Source organism: Hipposideros armiger, unplaced genomic scaffold, assembly GCF_001890085.2.
Source record: "Hipposideros armiger isolate ML-2016 unplaced genomic scaffold, ASM189008v1 scaffold_390, whole genome shotgun sequence".
NCBI lineage: Eukaryota > Metazoa > Chordata > Mammalia > Chiroptera > Hipposideridae > Hipposideros > Hipposideros armiger.
The window spans coordinates 1552515-1573881 of NW_017731740.1; the positions used below are offsets into that span (position 1 = coordinate 1552515).

The 21367-nt window shown below is 39.6% G+C and overlaps 1 protein-coding gene across 11 annotated transcripts in view; it reads left to right on the forward strand.

The window, feature by feature from the left end:
* BEND7 (BEN domain containing 7) overlaps positions 1–21367 on the forward strand; it is an 83390-nt gene that overhangs the window by 24251 nt on the left and 37772 nt on the right. For all 11 annotated transcript variants that reach the window (XM_019663426.1, XM_019663428.1, XM_019663434.1 and 8 more), the window contains 4 exons: positions 1696–1998; positions 5132–5254; positions 8765–9030; positions 19644–19869. In XM_019663426.1, coding sequence (XP_019518971.1) covers positions 1696–1998; positions 5132–5254; positions 8765–9030; positions 19644–19869 — 918 coding nt within the window. The remainder of the gene's footprint in view (positions 1–1695; positions 1999–5131; positions 5255–8764; positions 9031–19643; positions 19870–21367) is intronic.

Here is a 21367-nt window from a genome sequence, read left to right on the forward strand (position 1 = left end):
TTTGGAAAATCTGTGTCATTTCTGTGTTCCCCTATGTTAGATACTAAAGGCAGAATTAGCATTTTCATTACCATTTAAACAATTGAAGATACTTATTTCCAGATAGTATATAATAGTTTCCCTATAGTCAGTAATATAGTCATATATTAATTAGTTAAATATCTAACTGGACAACACAAAATACCTAGATTTGTTGTGCAGTTATCAATTCTCTACAGAGAAATCTGGCTTACATGACACTAAGTGCATTAAAACATCATTATATTAAATGTGCTGTATTTATTTGCAGGAGCTGTTTTTCCTAACAGATACTTTCTGTGGGCCTTTTCTTTTTCTCATAGTTTAAATTTCAAGCATTTAGTAGAGTGACTGCATGAGTGTGTATCTATACCCTGGCATGATAAGCTTTTTATTTTAACACTCAGATTTGAGGGGGGGAAATCCACTCTTCTTACTGGCTGATGCATTATTTAAGAAGTTAGTATGTTTGAAAATAGCTCCTAATTGATATCAGCATCTTCTAATGCTCTTATTTATGGAATACATTTTATATCTGTATAATTTTAGAGTCATCTGTAAGTAATATTTATTAAGTACCCGCAGTGCATCACAGAGATACTTTAGTGCAAAAACAAAAACAAAAAAATTCCCTGAGAGAAAAAGTATCTTATTTAAAAAGTTAATGTAAAAATTCTGGAGATCTGTTACACAACAATGTGAATATACTTAACTGAACTGTGCACTTAAAAATGGTTAAGATCGTAAATTTTCTGTTATGTGTGTTTTACCACAATTAAAAAAAAAAGTCAATGCATACATGAGGTGGGGTTTGAAACAACCTGTTCTCTTTTGCACGTAGTTAGCAAGTGGAGGTGGTGGTGTTTTGGTCCTGGCAGGTCCAGGGTCGGGGTGGACAGGACAGGGCTGGGGGCAGGGCCGGGGTGGGGGCTATACTTCCCCTTCCGGTGCTTGTGCAGCCAGGGACCCCTGGACACCACCTGGCTGAGTCACAGCTCCCGCAGTGTCTCCCTGGTGAGGTAGGCATCCCTTGCCCCAATGCCTCTCTTCTCTTACACTGTCATCTCTGAGGGCGATGTCTCCGCGGACTGTCTCACACCCTCTGCTATCTGTGCTGCTGCTGTGATAACAGCTGGCTCTCAAAAGGTTCGCTTTGCATCCCAGCCATTGCCACACATTCCTCCAAGTGCCTGCGCCTGACTGCTGGCAGGAGGGTGGGCTGCCCCACCAGTCTGGCCATCACAAATGAATGGCCTGAGCGGCTCCCAGCAGAGGACATCTGCCTCAGCCCATTTTCTTATAACACCCTCACCCAGAAACACTCCCGAGGAGGGAATTGAAAGTTTGTCGCAAGTGAAACCTACTCAGGAAACCTCTTTTATTTTAAGAGAATTTGGCCAGAAAAAGATTAAATTGAGATGCAGCAGGAATATGATTGGTTTCTTCAGACCATAGCCAGTTTTCTTGCCTTTAATTTTTATGGATTACTTAAGGATCTAAAGACTTGCATCTGGAATCAGTAATCTTTGCCATTTTCAAAGAAGGGTTGGTGAGTTTGTTTTTAGTGGGGTGTTTTGTTTGTTTTGGGGTTTTTTTGTAGATTTTGGGTTTTGTTTTTGTTTTTGTTTTTGTTTTTTTACTAACTTACAGTGATATATTTGGCCCTGCTCCCATTAGGAGGTGAAAGCATGGAAATTAAAAAACAAATTACAGGAATGAGAAGATTACTGAATGACAGCACTGGGAGGATATATCAGCGTGTGGGCAAGGAAGGAGAAAAATTAAAAGAAGAACCCCAGGATTTGGACTCCATCTGGCCGCAGCGTCTGAACTCCTCTGCTGAGGCCCCCCAGAGCCTCCACCGTTCTTCGCGGGGTGTGTGGACTGAGTTCCCGCCCCAAAGTGGGCAGTTCTCAGGACAGACTGGCCCCCGCTCTAGAACCTTCCAGAGTCAGCCGCACACCCCTGGGAGCTCCAATGGTATGGTCATTATCAGATAGAATGCTTTCATGGGGGAAGGGGATGTCTAAATGTGTTTTATGTATAAATGTTCAGTATCGTCTTTGAGTTTATCACAGAAGTCCTCATGTAACATTATCGGTAGGTTTTTGGAAACTGTGACTTTAAGAAAAACGACATATAATGAAACCAATTTTACCATAAACAGATAACAAACAAGAGTTAACTTCCTTACAGCCTGTTTCTGGTCACAAAAGCATCACCAAACTTCAAAATAAAAACCCAAAAACCTAAATATTAAAATAAATGTGACCTACACATACAGTTAAGAAAGATGGATAAAAAAAAAAGTAAGAATTCTTTTCCAACCTGCTTGTTCTAGTTCAGTGTCACAAGTGGCTGGAGCCTCTCTTGGCCGCTCAGGGCACAAGGCAGGGACCCACTCACGACAGGACGCCCTTCCATCACAGGGCCACTCACACACCTCACAGTCCCTCAGACTGGGACACGCACACACGCCAGTGACCCTCACGTGCACATCTTTGGGATGTGGGGGGAAACGGGAGTCCCCGGAGGAAACCACCACAGATGTGGGGGGAACTTGCCAACCCCACAGACAGTGGCCCCGGCCGGGAATAAATGTTTTTTTTCTCATCAACATTATTATAAGAAAACGACATTATTTGAGGCCCCGCTGTCCATTAAACCCTCTCTTAATCACCTGCCTTAGCTGAGTTATTTTAAAAGACAGGGAAGATGTAGAGGAAAACGTTGAGTATAACAAACCAGAACTGAGAAGCAGGAAAGACTGGGGGTTCTGTAATAGAAGTGATGGTTTCTTAGAGATTTGAGCCCTTTAAGACGTTCAAGTTGTCATTTGCCAAAATACAGATATTGTTGTCACAAAAAAACTGAACAGTAGGGCAGAAAGAGCTCCCCTTTGCCATTGAAAAAGCTTTCTGATCACATGGTGTGTTATTAATACATCCTCTTGCTTGTGGCTTTGCTTTTCTTCATTATCAGGAGTCATGGTTAAAGGGAAGGCTGATAAACTAGCACCCTAGTACCTTTGCTTAACCTCACATTCCAGCGACTGAACCAGATGATCCATATTTTATACCTTGCTTCATTAGGGTTGAAATTTATTCCTTTAAAGTAAAATTTCCTTCATTTACATTTCTAATTGTTCAGGAAAGAAATCAAATGGCAAAATTTTTTTTTCAAAGCTTAAGGAAAAAAAATTGATGATTTTTTTTCCCAGTCATGTTAATTTCCATCCAGTGACATTGAATGTTACTTGTTCTATAATTTATGTATAGATGTGCAGATCTATAGTTCTCACAAAGAACATGAAAAAAGTAGGAATGCATTTTCAGTATCCTTGAAAAGTAAAGGATTTTCCCCCCCATTCATTATCCTTCAAGATAAAGAGACCTGTTTTGTTTTTAAATGCAATTTGGCGTAACCAGTTCAGAGGCATGAAAAGCCACCCTGAGACACTGCTGATGAGACAGCAAGGGACCCCAAGAGACGTACTGGTGTCTTCTCTGTCTCTCAATATTACATAAGCCAATATCAAATTCACGAGCTGGCTTGTTTCCAGGTTAGAGGGAGATAGCGCTTGAAAGAGACTCCTCCATAAAAATAAAAAGTCAGTTCTCTTTCAAATTAGAAAATGATTTATAACAAGCTGAAAAGGGTTGGTTTTGTCCTCTATAAAGGATAAAGATAGTACTTAGAATAGTGACTCGAAATATTCTGCAAGGCCTTTCTGATTCTATGGTCATGGGAGAAACGAGAAGAAATATAATATACCCTTAGGAATGGATGGAGTTAGCAAACCCCACGTCAGTAGTGCTGGGTGAACAGGGTTCTCTTTTCCAGTACACGACAAAGGAGGTGCGTTTACTCTGAAAAACGTTATGTTAGAAACGACAAACATAAATACCCTCGTATTCACTTGAAAATAGGTCTTTGTCTGTTTTCATGTTTTCAATAGAAATTCATTATATATAGCCGTAACTACTTTGGTATGTCATTGCAATTATTTGAAATTTTAAAGTTATAACATCTCAGTTTGCTACAACTTTGATAAGTGATGGCGCTGCTCCAAACATGAAGCTATTTTTTTAAGTGTTTTCATGGTTTTGCTGTGGTGAACTTTTCTATAGTATCCACAAATAGTGCATAAAATTTAAATTGCACGTAATGTATAATAAAAGATGTAATTGGACCAAAACCTTAGAACTTACCTCTCCCACCTATGAAAAAACCTAAGTGATAGTGTCATATACGGTCCAGTTTATGGTAATGGGGTTGCATACTGGTGTTAGAGGGAACGCCACTGAAAGAGGGATTTTCCAAATGTTCCATTTTATTCTGAGGACAACAGGAAGATGTTTGTTTACTTAAAAAGGAAACAGGACAGATTAGTTTTTTCAAGGAAAAGATGTTGGATTTAAACAGTGAAAAAGAGACTGAAATGAGGGAAATGTAAGAAAGTGGGAAAGGAAAAGAGATGTAGGAAGATCGCCTTTATTAAGTTGGAGAAAAGCCAGCACACCAACACCCTCTAACCAAATTCAAATGCATCCTCCTATACCCTGTTTCCCCACTCTCCCACACCGCAGACACACCACACCCAGAGAGTTTTAATGTACTGACAGTTCTTAAGTTTTTAAATAACATGCTTAATACTAAAACTATTTTTAATACGTAATTAGACACATTGAACTCTTACTACAAACTCTTATAACTCATGCAGCTACCAGGGATTTTTGTAAGGCTATTCTCAGAGCTAGTTTTTTGTGCAAAGTAGCATGAGCGTGTTTCTAGTAAATTTTTACGGCATTGTTGTCTGAGATGAACTGTAACCATAGAGAAGCCTGCTGTGACCGTCCATTGTGTGTGGACATGCACGCAGGCTCCACTGCCACGTGGAACAGCATGCACCTTATAATACAGAAGCCTGGATAATTAGAGCGACTCAGACCCCAAAACTTAAATTGTGGAAATTATCGGGTACATTTTCCTTAGGCACAGGCACATAATAATTGCACAGGCTTCAGAGTCCTGTCAGGATACCTTCCCCCCTGCCTTTTAAAAATAATTTTGTTGTTGTTTGAAATATGTCATTCTTTTCTTTACTGCTTAGGAGAACTTCCAGTGGTGAATTCGTCAGTTGGATCAAACTGCTGTACTTGTAACTGCCAGTCCACGTTGCAGGCCATTCTCCAAGAACTCAAGACCATGCGGAAATTAATGCAAATCCAAGCAGGTACAGAGATCGGGCCTCGGATCGAGTCCTCTGATTTTTAATACATATCTGACATCTTCAGGTGGGGTGTTTGTTATGCTTTTGTTATTTAGTTCTTCCCTCTGTGCTGTCCTGCTGTGATTTTTCAAGTATCCATTTTCTCAGCTTTTTCTCCAACCCGTTTTTCCTTTAGCAAACCGAACATATATTTTTTTGCTAATAATCCTACCTCTATACTTATGTACAGGTGCTCCGTATACTTTGCCCCTTGATCTCCTAGCACCTCACAAATATCAGTTCATGAAATTTTGAAACTGTTATACATGAAGATGGGCAGAGTTCTTCAGCTCACTGTCGGAATGTAAATCGACACAGAGGTTCAGATGAGGAAAGAAAATGAGGCCGCCTCATCTGACCCCCGCCCCCAGGTGCTTGATTTGGGGGCTGCCTGCATCTCGACAACCCCCACTCCTGTACGAAAAACCTTTGGGGCTTGGTGTGAGCGTAGGGGAAGCCACACATTTGTATAGATATGGAGGAGCCCTTAGGAAGTGTGGGTCCCCCTGGTGAAAAGCATAAGCTGACAAGAAATGGCCTTCAGGCACTGCTGGTGGCTTTTCTCCCTAACATTCAGGACATAGAAGCTCAGACACCTCGAATTTTGTCTTTATTTATATGATGCCCTTTTTGTCCTCATTCCTGTTAGGCACACTGAAGAAGCAGTGAATTTATAGTTTGGGGTCAGAGTTCATTTTCTCCTCTTTATAGCTGTGTGACTTCTCTGAGCCTCAGATTTCTCCTCTGTCACTGGAGTATGACTCTCGGGGTTGTTTTCAGAAGAGAGTGAGATGGTAAAGGTCAAATGAACTCTGTAAAAGCACAATAGGAGCGTAAGCTATTTCGTTAGTGTTCTAAAGACCACAGAACATTTCAGAGAAGTCTGAAAGTCTACTTCTTCTGGAGTCTAGCAGTTCTGTTTTCTAATCTTCACAATTGGGGGGGTAAAAAACCTTTTGTTTCACAGGTACAGAAAATAATCAATCATTTCATTAAGTCTCTCCTCTTATCAGGGAAACTGGTTCCTTGATCTTAGCCCAGGGCAGGAAATAGCACAGTCAGGTATGACTCTAGCATCCTTGTCCTGTCATTGTAAAGATATTCATGAAGGTCATCATTCAGAAATTTTACTTGGTGCCATTTAGTGAATTCTTGTAAAATTTTAATATTCCGTGATGTGGTTTTGATATAAAAAGCTTGATTTTTAGACATTATCAGTCACCCAAGGTCACATGAAAGGTGAGCAAAAGGCTCTCTGCAAAGCAGCATCTGATTTTATGGCTGAATGTGGTTTGGTCCCAAGAGGGGGGAAAAAGCACTTGGTCAGGCCAGTAACCATTTAGCTCCCTGTGTTCCACCAGTGTTCTTATTAACCCAGCAAAGGTTAACATCTCCTCAATAAGGAGCTCAGAAAGAAAGGTTACTTCGTGGTACACAGAGTCTTTTCTCAGCGGAAGAATTTGTTAGCAACTAAGAAAATATGCATAGGAAATTGCAATGATTTATTTTGTGACTTAAGCTCCTTACTACTGAAATGGCAAACTGCAAATTGCAACCATGTAAATCCTTGACTAAAGCTTTTTTTAGAATCTATTAAGCAAATGCCACTTGGTTGCCATGTTTTCTTTTCCGAACTTTTGCAGATTAGGGCAGGACCTGAGTCCAAAGATGTCAGAGAGCAGAAAGGATCAACTGAATAAGTTACTCTTCTTTCATTTTCTTAAACTTAAGAACTTGTGCTGTGTGGCTAGATTTCCTAAGGTTTATTGCCTGTAAGACTTGGATTTAAATTATATGTAGAATGTTTCACCTTTAAGGAGAAGACGCGTAAGATCAGGAGATAAGATCTGGATACAAGCAACTACAGCAGTGTCTAGACTTGCAAAAGAAGAAAGATCAGATGGTCCCTGTGTTCTTGAAACCAAAATCATTTTCACTTTTAATTTAGAACAGTGCGGTCTGGAGAGGCGTGTGTTCTAGACTATCTGGATAATTGCTTCAGTCATCCACTTGACTTTAGGGAGAGAGACTTAGCCTTGGGTGAAAATTAGGAGAGAACAGAGAAAAGTTCTCCACTCTGACTTGCACATTAAAATCTTTTGAGGAGCTTTAGAAAATTCTCAATGCCCGGACACCACCCTTGGAAATTTCAATTCAGTTAGTCTGAGTCTAACTGACGTTTTTTTCAATGTGCCCCAGGGTGATTCTAATGTGTAGTCAGGGTCAAGAAACCAGTGAGCTCGATGAATTACTGCACGGGTGATTAAAAACTTTTCAGTTTATCTGCAGTGCAAGTAGTTTGTTTCTAACAGTTATAAATTTCTTTCCAGCCTGGAGATGAAAATATCAAGGTCAAAGTATAAGTGTTCTTTATTTGCCAACGGATATGAAATGATCCATATTTACATGCATTTAAAGATCTTCAGTTTTCATTTGACTTACGTTTATAGGTATATTTCTGTAAAAAGGCAGGCATATCCTATGGTCACATTTAGTAAGCCATATGAATACATGACGATTTAAATCACAGTGCCATATTTTTCTGTTAAACTTTCCATGAGAGTATTTTTAAGTGGCTAACAAGACTTTGCAAAGTGTACCTGTGAAAACTATAATTACCAACCTTGTTCCCTTAAGCATATTTTCAATATTAGTGCTTGGTTCTTGTTCAGTGCTTTTCATCTTTGGAAAGCAAACTGTTTCTAGATTTTACTCATGTGCTTGACTTGTACAGAGCTATATTATTCCTGTTTTTCAGCCACATAACACTGAGGTATGGAGAAGCAGCCTGGTGTGAACCAGCAGTTAGAGCTGTGGAGATAGTTGATGTGTGGATAGCACTGGTTTATAAGGAAGGAGTTACCAGACCTGGCAAGTGGCTAGCAGGCTCTGCCCACATGCTTACTGGTTACTCCAGACTGATTCGTTTGATGTCTTGCCCAAATGATTGTCCTTGTTCAGTCTTTGTCAGTTTCAGTGCTAGCAACTGATTGGTGTAACCCCCAGTGACAATCCGAATATTCCTGAGATTGGCTTACCAGAAAGTATGGACATCTACACCTTGATTTATGTCCTGGAGTTCCCATTTATATGAAAAGGCCACGTGATTGGTAAAACCACGCTCGGATGTTTTCATGTAGGTCATCACCCTTTTCTTCCATGGAACTCAGCAGTAGCAGTACAATCTGCCAATTCACCCACATCTGGATCAGTTCTCTCCCGGGCGAATCTGCTGATTCACCCACATCTGGATCAGTTCTATCCCGGGCGTTTTCTGCCTGTAGAGCTTTCAAGTGCTGTAGAGCCCGCATTTGGTAACCTTCAGGTCCGGCGTGCTCTGTTTGGTTTTGGTGTGCTTCGTCCTTGAGTGAGCCCCTTGCAGCCTCAACTAGTGGAGCACGTAGCTAGATGGGTGAGACGTTTTCCTAAGTTAGACACACGTTCCTGTATCATATTTTTGTTTATTGTTCACAGTTGGGACCCAAAACAGACAACAACCCCCAATTTCCCTTATATGCTCCCAGCGAACTGCTGTCTCGCGCAAGAGAAATAAAAAGAAAAAAGTGCCCCCAAAGACTGTAGAACCTCTTACTGTGAAACCGAAGCCCAGTGCGTTAGAGGCTGAGAAGAAGACCGCAGTGGCCTCGGAGCAGCCTGACCCCCAGGCGGCCGAGCACACCTCCGCTGGGGAGAACCACGTCCTGGGATTTGGCATTGTTCTCGAATCGCCTTCCTCAGATGTAAGTTGATGTCTTGCTGCTGATGCTAATGTGATGTACCTGTCAAGGATGTTATAGTATTACCACACTTTCCCCTTAACTCGTGCTGCCCAGGCAAGCTGGGAAAACTTGCGGAGTACACAGGGAAGAGAGGAAAGGAAGATGATGACTATTCTCCTTCCCGAGCATTTTCTCTTTTGAAAATCATATGCCTTATTTACTTAAACAGGTTTCCATTCTGTATCTTTGCCAGAAGAAGGGGGATGGAGTAAATAATCCGCTCACTAATTTCTTTAACATTTCTAATTTTGGAGCGGCCGTTTTTCAATTTCCTCAGTGTAGAGAGCTAAAAGTACGTAATTAAATCCTTTGTAGATGGGCATAAATGAACTGAACCTTACAGATAAGGTCACACCTTTCTAAAAACACAAACTAATAATAAAAAAAGGAGCTGTAGTGCTAATTCTATTTTATAGATGCAGGCTACACTGCTAATTAGGTTCCAGTGCCATGTCATTTACTCTGTGTAATGATAGGTTGACGCTCTGCAAAGGTTTTTCTATTTTAATATCATAGCGAGGATGTCTCAGTCCTAGATGCTGGATCACATCTAAGATACCTATCTGACTTGCCATTTTATATTCGATGACCATCAACTAACTTCTTTAATAGTGTGTTGTGTATACAACCGCATACTCCTCACAATATGTTCATCTAAGGACACTGATGTTGTGAACCCCAACTTGTTGGGGGTTCTTACAATAAACAAGAATGAGCGATCTATTCTTATCTGATTGCGTAGGACGAGAATCCTGCTGGGAACTGCCGTGGGCCTGTATGGGATTGGAGTTTGGCTCTACCTTTTCAACTTTAAAGGAGAAATAAATTGTTTTTAAAGAAGTGTTCCCTTTCAAATTGCGGATAGGCAGTTTGCTAACATGTATGCACATTGGGTCTTTAATAAAGGGAGGCGACAAAAATAATCACCTTGTGACTTTTTTAGACTAGAAAATCATTTGAACTTTTATCCAATCCTTGGTGTCAAAGGGTTTTTTGTTTTTGTTTTTTATTTAGGAACACATGCCATAATTGTTAAGAAGCTCTTTCAGACTAAAAACTGAATTTAATAAATCATTAATGATAATGTTCTCCTTCAGACCAGTCAGCTCCTTTGATTAGATCATATTTTATTCCAACTAAGGCCATGGTTTCAAAACCCATGTAGATCACGTATTTGCAAACAGGTAAATTATTTCATAACACAGAGTACGTTCAATCTGAAGCAGTTTTCTTATTCTTTTTAGATTTTTCTTAGCATTCTTTTGTGATAGGTATTGATGTATCCGGTGCAATCATTTGACTTGTATAAATCATCTCCTAAATGGGTTGATCTAATGCTAATAACTGAACTTTCTCCTCTTTCAATTTTTAAGCTCCAAATGCCCTTAAGGCAAAGATAAATTGAGGAATACCAAATAAAGACCTTATGTACATTAGTGAAATAGAATTTTTCTTATCTTTTCCAATATCAGTATTATAATTTTATTTATATACCACATAAAAGTAGCTTGCTTTTTATTCATGATTATTTTTGCTAACAAGAGCTATTAAATTGAGTATAGCACATTCAGAATTATCCATGAAAACTCAGTTAGATGCTTATTACCTTGATGGAAGAATAACATGCTTCTAAAGAAAAGCAAAAAAATATATATGGATATTCTCTTTACATTATCCAGCCAATACGCCATTTGATTCATCTCTTCAACAGAATCTCACTGCACCTCCAGGACTGTGCTGTGAGTTACATCATTGGATAAAGACGTTTTGTCCATGGATAGCGCCCACTGGCATTAATGAGGCTGGCCTGTGCAGTCCCTGGGAAGGGAGACTGACTCTCTTAGGTGATGGGACCATCAACGCTAGGGCATCCAAATTAGATGCTTTCTAATCTTATTATTGCTTAGCCATGAGCCCTTTAAAATTTGGTGGAAGTCCAGAGGAGAAAACAAAATATTTAATAATCTTGTAAGAATTTTTCTATAAAACAGATTAGAGAAAATATAGTTGGAGATTTTTTGAAGATAGACTCGGAAGAGTACCCAGCGTTGGGAGGATTAGGTCCAAAGTTGTAGGATTGGGCAAGTGGTCCAGTGTTGCTAGAACAGCTGCCTGGCCAGCATTGGTAGCAGATGATGCATGTCCTGCTGTGTGACGCCAGGGCCCTTGGCCTTTATCTCTGGACGCTAGGAAGCCATTACAAGTTTCAAGCAGAGGAATAATCTCTCCTGTGTTTTAGAATGGAAACTGGAACAGTGTTGTAGATGGTAGATGGAGAAAAGATACTAGAGACAGAAAGACCAGGAGGAAAATAATTAGTCAGCCAGGCAAGAGACCGGGAGGGTCGATGCATGAGTAATGAGCCTAAAGAGAAAGACATGAGAGATACTTAGGAGGTTCCTGCACAGAGGACTTGGTGACTTAATGGAAAGTAACCCACAAATCCCTATCTTGGAAAACTAGGTCGGTTACTCGATGGCACTGACTTCTTTAACTGAGATAGGAAAAGAAAGGGCAGAAGCAGGCTTCAGCTCTGGATGGGAAGTAAGAGTGGGTTTAGTATTGTCAGAATGTTCATTAGACATGTGACGCACAGGAGAAAGATTAGAGCTAGAAGTAATGAAAAAATGCTACATAAAACCTATGCTTTATTGTTTTAAATGTAAAAATTATACTGTATATTCTTTTAAATTCACAAGGTATGAAGTTTACCTTTTTTACATTGTGACTTTTAGAGTCAACCAAATACCACTTTGTGTATCTATGCACAAACACAAACATAAGGGCCCATGTGGGGCTATAGATTGTTGCAGGTAGACCACCAGTAATGATTATCTGTGCTCAAAGGCAGAAAAACAGTGAGCTCTAATCAAAACCAACTACCATGTCAACACCTCAGAGTATTGTAAACGCTAAGTGGTATAGAGAATGTGGGAAAATACTATTGCAGTGCCTGGCACATAAAAGGTACTCAATAAGTATTATTTAGTCTGCAAATGACGACGCAGCTGTATTTGCATTAAGCACAATATACAGTATAAACTTATAAAACTTTGGGTCTAGGACTTGGCTTTATTAGAACCCTCTCCTCAATTGAAATCCCATTTTCTCATTCTTTCCTTATTATTTCTCTCTGTACTGCCCCCCGCCCCCCGCCCCAAGGCAGCAGTATACTTTCAACAGCCCTCCTCTGTAAAACTTTCTATTCTGGTTTGTGATTATTTACATGTTTTCCCCTCCCTCCTCCCCAGCTTCTCAAGGGCAGGGACTATGTTGTTGTTGTTATTATTATTATTATTTTATTATTATTATTATTTGTGTGCTATCCTTTGCTAAATAATTTATCACATTTTACCCTTACTCTTTGAGGCATGATTATTATCCTCATTTTACAGATGAGGAAACCGTGGCATAAAGGGCTTAAGCAGCCTGCCCAAGTTCACACGGGGAGAAGGGTGGAGCTGGTTCTCAATCCCAGGTCTGCAGTGAGTCCTTATCCTCGAGTGAAAGACTCCGGCGCCTGTCGTAGCGCAGTTTTGTACATGCCCAATACCCAGTAACTGTTCATGGCGTGATTGTTACACAAAGAACTGAAAGGTTAGGCTATGGCTGTGCATTCTCCTTACTTGGAAGTTTATGGGGAGGAAAACTTAATGGTTTAAGTACAGGCTCTGAGGTCAGGCTGCCTGGGCAAGAAGCTCGGGTGTGTGACCCTAAGTACACCTACCCTCGCCTCCCTCACTTTTTTCTCCATAAAATGGGAAGAGTGATAATGCAGACCTCAGAGTTGGCCTGCTGGAAGAGTTAAATGAAGTAATCTGTGCAAAGTACTTTGAATGATGCCTGGTACATTTTAAGCACTGAATAAATATTCGTTTTTTGTTAAACCTTAGCACTCCTAGCTAAGTGCTTTTATAGGGATAACTTTAAGTATTTAAGTAAACTTATGTGTACATATAAGTGAACAAATACACATGAACAAATAGCATTGTTAAAAAAGAGTGGCCAAAAATGTTTCTCTTTTGGGGCAGGATTATTTGACCCATTTTAAATGAGTCCATGAAATAGAATTGAAATCTGAATTACACAGAAGAAAATCAGAAACCCAAAACCACATTTCAGATTTAAATATTTCATTCTTTCTTCATGAGTTCACAACCCAATACTCTACTAGTACTCAGACAAGACAGTTAGGAATTTTTTACAGTTACTGTTTTTTCCAACTTAGCTGAATATATTGGCTTATGTTTTTCGGGAAAGTTATACATGGCTTACATTTTTCTATTTATTGTAATGACTATGACTATTTTCCAGTAATCCTAGATTACAAAAAAGTTATCAGGAGATAAATCCATGGACATCCATCAATTTAAGATACTTTTGTTAATGTTTATATTTTATGTCATTCTTAAAGTATAACAATTTAAAATATATGGGTGCTTTCAACATTAATAGCTTCTGAATTCAGAATCTGTTTTCCTAGCTGCTTCCTAGCCCAATAATGAAGTAATCCACCAGAAACTAGTAAAGCAAATCAATCAAGCAAGCTATTTTCAAATTTATTCATTGACCCATTGAAATTGAGGCAGTATATGCTTTTTAGTGTAAATTCTAGTGCAGACTACCTGGGTTCAAATCTTTGCCTCATCACTTATTCGCTGGATAATCTTAAAAAGTTACCTACTCTCATTCAACCTGAGTTTTTGCATCTGCAAATTGGGGGTAATGATAATAGGCACTTCATAGGCTGAGAATTAAATTAGAAAACTATGTAATGTGTGTTTCTTTAGGGCCTGGAATATAGTAAGTAGCAAATAGTGTTAAATAGAGCACCATTTTCCAGGGCGTACTGAAATGAGTGAAATAGTCCTTGCCCTTCAAGGAGCATATGAGGGAAACACATAACCAATGAGGACATTATAATAGGACCTGAGCTCTAGCATAAGCTGTCAAAGCAGCCTGGAGCCTGGAAGAGCAGGACCCCCTCCTCTCCCTAGAGGGTCAAGGACAGGCTCCCAGAGGTGGACATCTCCTTGTGGGGCCATTTCAGTGGAGTTATGATGGAAGAAGCTAGATTGCAGTGGTTAAAATCTTATATATTCAACATTTTGGCTCAAATATCTTTAGCATAAATCAAGCTGTAGTCCTGGAGTCATTAATTTACCACCCGAGAAAGGAAAAATTTTCAAACGTCTCTGAAAGACTTTGGAGTGTCTCATTATGCAAGTGCATGAGGAAATTGCCAAGGAGCCAACTGTATTGTCTTTTCTAACATTAAATTCTTAGTTCTACCGAAATTTTGTCAAATAAAAAAAAAATTATAAAGGATTGGCTCTTTAATGACTTCTTGTTATTTTTTATCCTATTCAAAATTTAATATATGCTAGTATGTAGATTATGCATAATTTTTGCTACAGCTTTTGCCTGTGCATGTTTTGCTCACCACAGAGCAGCCCCCTTACAATATCAGTCTTGATGTAATGGAGCCTGTGCCCCCTCGACACGGTGAGTCTCACCTCTGCCACGTCCCCACATCACACCTGTTTTGAGCTGGTAACAGCTGTGCTGGCTGGACCAACTAGAGTAGGACTGCCTTTCAACCCTAGTATGTTCTTGGGGCCACCAGCTCATTGGCCGTGATCTTGGAATAGTATTTAGTAAATGGTAACAGTAGTTCTTGCTAAATCAACCTGGAGCAGACCTGGGTTATAGGAAACAATTTTTTTTCTCAAACAGAAGCAGATCCCATTTATGAGCAAAATAAAATCAATTATGAGGGGGTTTTGTGTTTTTAAAAATTTCTTTTCACGAGCTAAAGTTCATTTTCCTGGAAATATATCTAATATACTGCTAAATAAATACTAAATGAGAATAAAGAAACAATGTGTATGATAAGTGTTATGAGCAGAGAGACTAAAGTCACAGCCTTTAGATATTCTTAAAAATTCTGTTATATGTTTCTGATCCAAAATCTGGTATTTTGTTATTCAACAACATCCTGCCTCCTCATCTGTAGTTTTCTTCCAGGTTTCAGTATTGAGCCTGTCTGAAACTTGACAAGCTGGCCAGTCAAGTATACCAACTTTTGTGTATAATTTATTAATTGACAAGTGAAAATCTGGGGCTAGTGCCCAGTATGAATATTCATGTGCCTTACTCTTTTAACCTATGACCACATATAGCTTTTTACATATCTTACTAAAATTTGGTGTTAACACCACCTGCTATAAAATAGCCTATATCAGAAATGTTCCCTCTGTGATTAATTTGTATGAATGATCTCTTTCGAATTGTTATATATTTTTCTTTAGATTATACAGGGGAGTCACATGATACCTTCACAGGGACTTAGGGGAGAAAATATTTTAATTTACCTGCTTAGGGGATCTCCCACCCAGGGTAGGTCTTGACCCAACTATAGTTGACCCTTGAACAACGTGGCAGTTGGGGGGCACTGACCCCATGCAGATGAAAATCTGCATATGACTTTTGACTCCCCCAAAACTTAATTAGACAGCCATCCCTAGGTATGTGCAGTGGGGTTGATTCCCAGATCCCCGCTGATACCCAAATCCGGGATGCCCAAGTCCTCTATATAAAACTGAATAGGTCAATGCATCTGCAGGTTCCCAACTGCGAACTGAAACAATACAGGTATTAACTGAAAGAAAATCCACGTCTAAGTGGGACCATGCAGTGCAAACAGGTGTTGTTCAAGGGTCAACTGCACTTCTAAGCAAAGGGAAACCACAACTGAAATGGAAAGAGAAACAAAATCGTTAATGTCCACAGGCCTGGCTTCAAGGACATTTTCAAGAGTCCTTGTGACTCCATATGCAGTTTCTGCCTCCAGAACTTCACCCAGTGTAAGATGTCATGCCACTGGACAAGGAAAATTCAACATTTGATACATTATTGTGCTAAGTGGTTGAGGTACCTAAAATAGGCAAGACATACATGAAAATCAAAATTCATAGTGGGAATTAACTCTTAGCTCTTAAAATGATGACTGTAAGTATTGCAAATTCTTCCCCATACTTTGGATGTCATCATTTAAAGATCTTTAGCATTTGGTAGAATTTATTGAATACATTATTACTTCAGTAATCAATAAAATCTATAAATTAGCACACTGGCTGTCTTTGCGCCAGTATCAAATAGTGATTCTGTCAAAGGCATTCAGGGGTTTTAAATGATATTCATAGAATAGTGGTGGTTCCTATCATAGCCATTATTAGTAAGCAAAAAGATCTTATTCAAACCAGAGACAGTAAAAAAAAAAAGAGATTCAGTGATACAATTAAAGAATTTTAACCAGACTTTAAATATATGTACCAAGTTGTGGATCATTACATGGCAGTCATCCACTGTGTTTATCTTTAGAAAATGGAGGAAATAAAAAGGTTTCATAGTGAAAGTTTGAGATTAACCTGTTATCTTTTTGTCACGTCTTAGAAAGCAAAGCTTTCTAAGGAAGCTCATTTTTAAGGAATTGGTTTGCTTTGTGGCACCTAATAGATTTAATGTTAGCACCCATTCACTGCCAGCTAAGAAATCTGCCTAAGGAAAAGGACGTGAAGAGTGAGAAGGGGACAGACATTGGGCACCTTTGCTCTCGCTGCTGCCTCAGCTAATGAAACCAACTCCCTTGTAAGGGCCTCATACGTGGAAAGAACACTTCAAAATAATATTTTTCTGGCAATAGAAAGTGGAACAGGAAGCATTGACAGCTTCTGCTTTGGGAGAGCATCTCAGAAATCAAAATACTATTATGATCCCCCAGGGAGTCTCTTGGCTCCACAGACACCTCTAGATGTTTAGTTTTAGGGGTCACAGCAGAAGCCAGAAACAGCACCTGCCTCTGCCCCCTAAATCCTCCTCCCTCCAGGGCCCTGATTAAATGCTGTCCTGCCCGTTCCTGAGGCTTCCCCCGTCACCAGCCAGGTGCTGCCTAGCACTCTGCACCTCTCTTGCAGCATTTCTCACTTTCACTTTATATAGTAGGTATCTCATCTATTGAGCCCAACTTTCAACTCCTTACACATAGAGGGTGCTCAATAAATATGCATTGATTCAGGCCAGTCCTTGTTCTCTGGGGACTCTGCCCTTGAGTTGGCACCGGTACTGTTTGTTATAAGACTGGGATACCGAACCACACGGCATGCAGACTTTCACACCCACTTCCTCATTTATACAGGGATAAAAGATTGCTAAATCAGTATAGTCATGGTGAATGAATCCCTACTTCGGTTTTGTGTCTCCCGACAAATGCCTGTTGGGCACTAACTCGGTGTTTGTCACTCTAAATACAAGAGTCCACATCCTGATGAGAATAAAAACTCCTAACTAAATGATTGCAGTGTGAAAAGGGCCAGAACCGACATAGAAAACCCTATGAGTGCGAGAGGAAGGAAGTGGCTAGTTCTGCCTGGTGGCTAGTTCAGGGCAGGGGCCCAGAAGGTTCCGGGTGTCTTAGGTCAGATGGCTGAGTGTTGAGCCCCCGTTTGATGATATCAGAATCTAAGAGATATGTGAATGAGACAATTTATCTTTCCCTTTAATAGCATCTATACTTCCCTAGACTCTCAAATAGCTGTGAGTAGCTGCTTCCATAAAGTAAACTGCGATTCTTTTTTTTTTTCTTTTCATGGTTTTCAAATGATACGGAAGCACTTAGAAAAATCTGTTCATCAGTTCATTTAGAATAAAAGGTCTCTATGCAGCCATAGCATGTGCAAAATAAAATCTGGTAATGAGTAAAAAACTCTGTCTTACAATATGGTGGTAAACTGCTCTCCCTCCTGGTATTTCTACATTGACTCATTCAACAAATAGGCATTGAGTGCTTAGTGTGTGTCAGCTTCTGTTCTAGGAGTTGGGGGTCCAGCCCCCAGCTCCCATCAGCCTCCTCTGCCAACCTTTACCAGCAGCAAGAGGCAAACAGCAGGAAACAGTCTGACAGCACTGTTTATATAGTGATATTTACCAAGCATTCAGAGACCGGAAGTTGAATGGCAGAGTAAAGCCGAGAAATGAGATGACTTTCTGGACAATCCATTGGGGAATTCCATCCGGGAGGGGCAGGCCCCAAATACTTCCCCACATCATCTGAATAATTTAAGCCCTTCTCCAAGCCTTCTTTCCTCTGACCATAGCGTGCGAGGCATTTTGAGAAGCCATAGGACAAACAAAAATAATAATTCCTATTCTCCAGGAGAAAAACTAATCCAGATTCCTCACATTTTCAATATGATTGAGAAAATCTAACGTAGTGCCAGGTTTACAAAGTGATAAATAAGATAACAGAATAAGCTTCTATACTACATCTCACTTAAGTGAGGTTTTCTTCTGACCTTTTTTCTAATGGAAGTTTACCAATTACATTTCTTCATATTTGAGTTATTATTTTAAAGCTATGTTATGACCAACAGTAAATGACTTAATAGTTTCATTATGACTAATGAACTTTTATCTACTTGGCAAGAATTTATTGAGTGCCTACTATGTGCCAGGCCCAAGAGATACAAAGCCTGAGTTCAAGGCAATCAGGGAGGGCAACAATTAATAAATAATTATAACACTGAATGGTAAATACAATCATACAAGCATGTCAGATAAATAGCAGTGACAAAAGAGCACACAGCTTCCTCCTTGGGAAGCAAGGAGTTAGGAAAGGCTTTGAAAAGGAAATGATGTGAGCTGGGTGGAAAGATGAAAAGGCGAGTTGTAAACATCCATGGTGTGATGACAGAGAATGTATTATCAGTGTCTGAGCGTATATGGTAGAGTCCAAGTTGAAAGGCACCTTATAGATTTTCTGATTCCGTATCCCAGACATGAAATCCCTGACAGGGAAATGGCGTGACTAGTGCATTGGTGTTCCACGGGTGCTCTGGAGTATAGCTTCAGATTCCTCCCCAAAACATGGGTCAGAGGTGGATTTAAACTGCCTGGGGCACCTTCTCATCATTTTTAGTTATTTTATGTATTTGTTCACATAAGTGTTCAATGGAGGGAAAAAACACAGTTTCGCAGTTGAAACACTGGCCTAGTACGAAGAGCATAGGGCCTGTGGGAGAGCCCCATATTTGTGTCCTTAGGCAAATGAAATTAAATTGTTTAATGTAAGAGAAAGTGATCTGTCAACTGTAATGCGCTGAGTACATTTAAATTATTTTTAAGTCATTTGGGCCTGAGTTCCTCCACTTAAAAAATGAGGGTGTTGCACCCAAAAGTCTCAAGTCCCCCATAGCTCTAAAATTATATGATTTTATGATGATTATCCAGCTTTCTCGTGACGATTTCGAAGGACAAGAATGCTTTTTCAGTGTATTCCTTTCCATTGCATTTGACAAGACTTAATATTAGAATTAGAGCATTTCGTTTTGTGAATTATAACTAGTAATTGGTTTTGTAAATTGCAGATACCGGCATGCAAAGCCGAGACTGTATGCTTTGCAGGCTGTGGATATTGCAGTAGCTAGTGATGTTTTTTGTTGTTGTTGTTGCACATATGCCCAAAGTCAAATGCTTCAAATCTTGCTTTTAATGAAATATTTATGTTCTTTTGGTAGCCAGAAGTGCAACTTGCTGAAGGCTTTGATGTGTTTATGCCTAAATCTCAGCTGGACTCTATATTGTCAAACTACACTCGCTCAGGAAGCCTTCTGTTTAGAAAACTGGTGTGTGCATTTTTTGATGACAAGACTTTGGCTAACTCCTTACCCAATGGAAAGAGGAAAAGAGGACTCAATGACAACCGGAAAGGACTAGACCAAAATATTGTGGGTGCAATAAAAGGTTGGTCTGCATCATTTCATTTTATGGTTTCGTTGTTGAGCTTTGCTTCATTGCATAAAGATGCAGCTGAAATCATAGACAACTAAGTAGAGGCTCATTTAATTAGCCATTGGCAGTTTACCCACGGGCATGGCTTCGGGGTGTGGGCTCTGTGATCCACCACCCCGAATACCACTACAATTTGGTATTTCAAGGTGATGTTCATTTCTTAAAATCATAAATTAAGAGCCAGTTTGACCTGCTGCAGAACTGAAAAGAATTTTTCTTAATTGATTTTAAAAATGAAGGTATTTTTCCTCTCAGTAATTGCTAGCTAAGAACATCAAAATATGATTTTGACTGAAATTTTTAGTTGTCAATAAGAATAAAGCTATGATACTATTTTTTAAAATATGATAAAACAGTTCTCTGCAAAGCTCACAAGGTCATTGCTTCAAAAGACATTTCAGTGTAAGTGAACGCACTGGGAAGCCAAACCCTGTGCCTCCCCACACACTCCTGGCCTCCTCTGCTCCACAGGCTTTGTGACATGGAGTTATGCCAGTTACATGCAAAGAAGACCATGGGTCCCTCCCCCTCAACGCCTGGGAACATGTGTCTGAATTCCACTGCATTCCTATAGCCATGCAGGTGCATGTGTGAGTAGATGTTCATTTATATCCAGTTCCACATCCTGGGCCTATTTCTTAATTTTAAAATGTCCTTACTTAGGATTCTGATAAATATCATTTTAGGTAATAGAAGTACATAAATGTTATTTTCCAAAAGAATGAGTTCTCAACTATCAACACAACTACCCTGAAAAAGAAATTGTGGATCAGGCCTTATATATAACACTAGAGTCACGAATCCGGAAGTTCCTCACTGCCTCAGTTCCTGCATTTTGGGCTTGTGAACAGGGACTGGACGCAGAGGGCCCTCCCCACCCCCCTGCAAAATGAGTCAATGAATTTAATAGTGCTTAGAGGATCCTTTGAAACCCACAATTAACTTTACAAAATAATACGTTTTTTAAATGGAGTCAGCAAGTACCAGACACCCTTTGTTCCTGTCCAGAAGGACATAAGCCTTCATTAACGGAAAATTTTTCATCCTCCAACAGAATTTTGTTCACTTAAACTGACAGTTGAGTTGTACTAAATAAGAAAAGCTACAGAGATATCACAATCGGTGTCATTTCTGAAAAGAATGATTCAGCCTGAAGTGACACCAAAAACAAGATTACAGAATTTGAAAAATGGTCAATGATGTAACTGGGACTTGCTGAAGTGAAGAAGGATCCCATTTCGATTTAATATGGCTGGGGCCTTCTGGAAACATGAAGGTCAAGGCCGGTGATGCTTTTCACTGCTGAAGCTTTTAAACACACTGAAGTGTAGGCAGAATTTATTTTACTTTTCTTCAGGACAGTATATGAAGATTATGAAAGTGTTTGGAAATTGGGGAACCATAAATGACCATGTCCCAATTCAATAATAATAGAAGAGTTACCCTAATA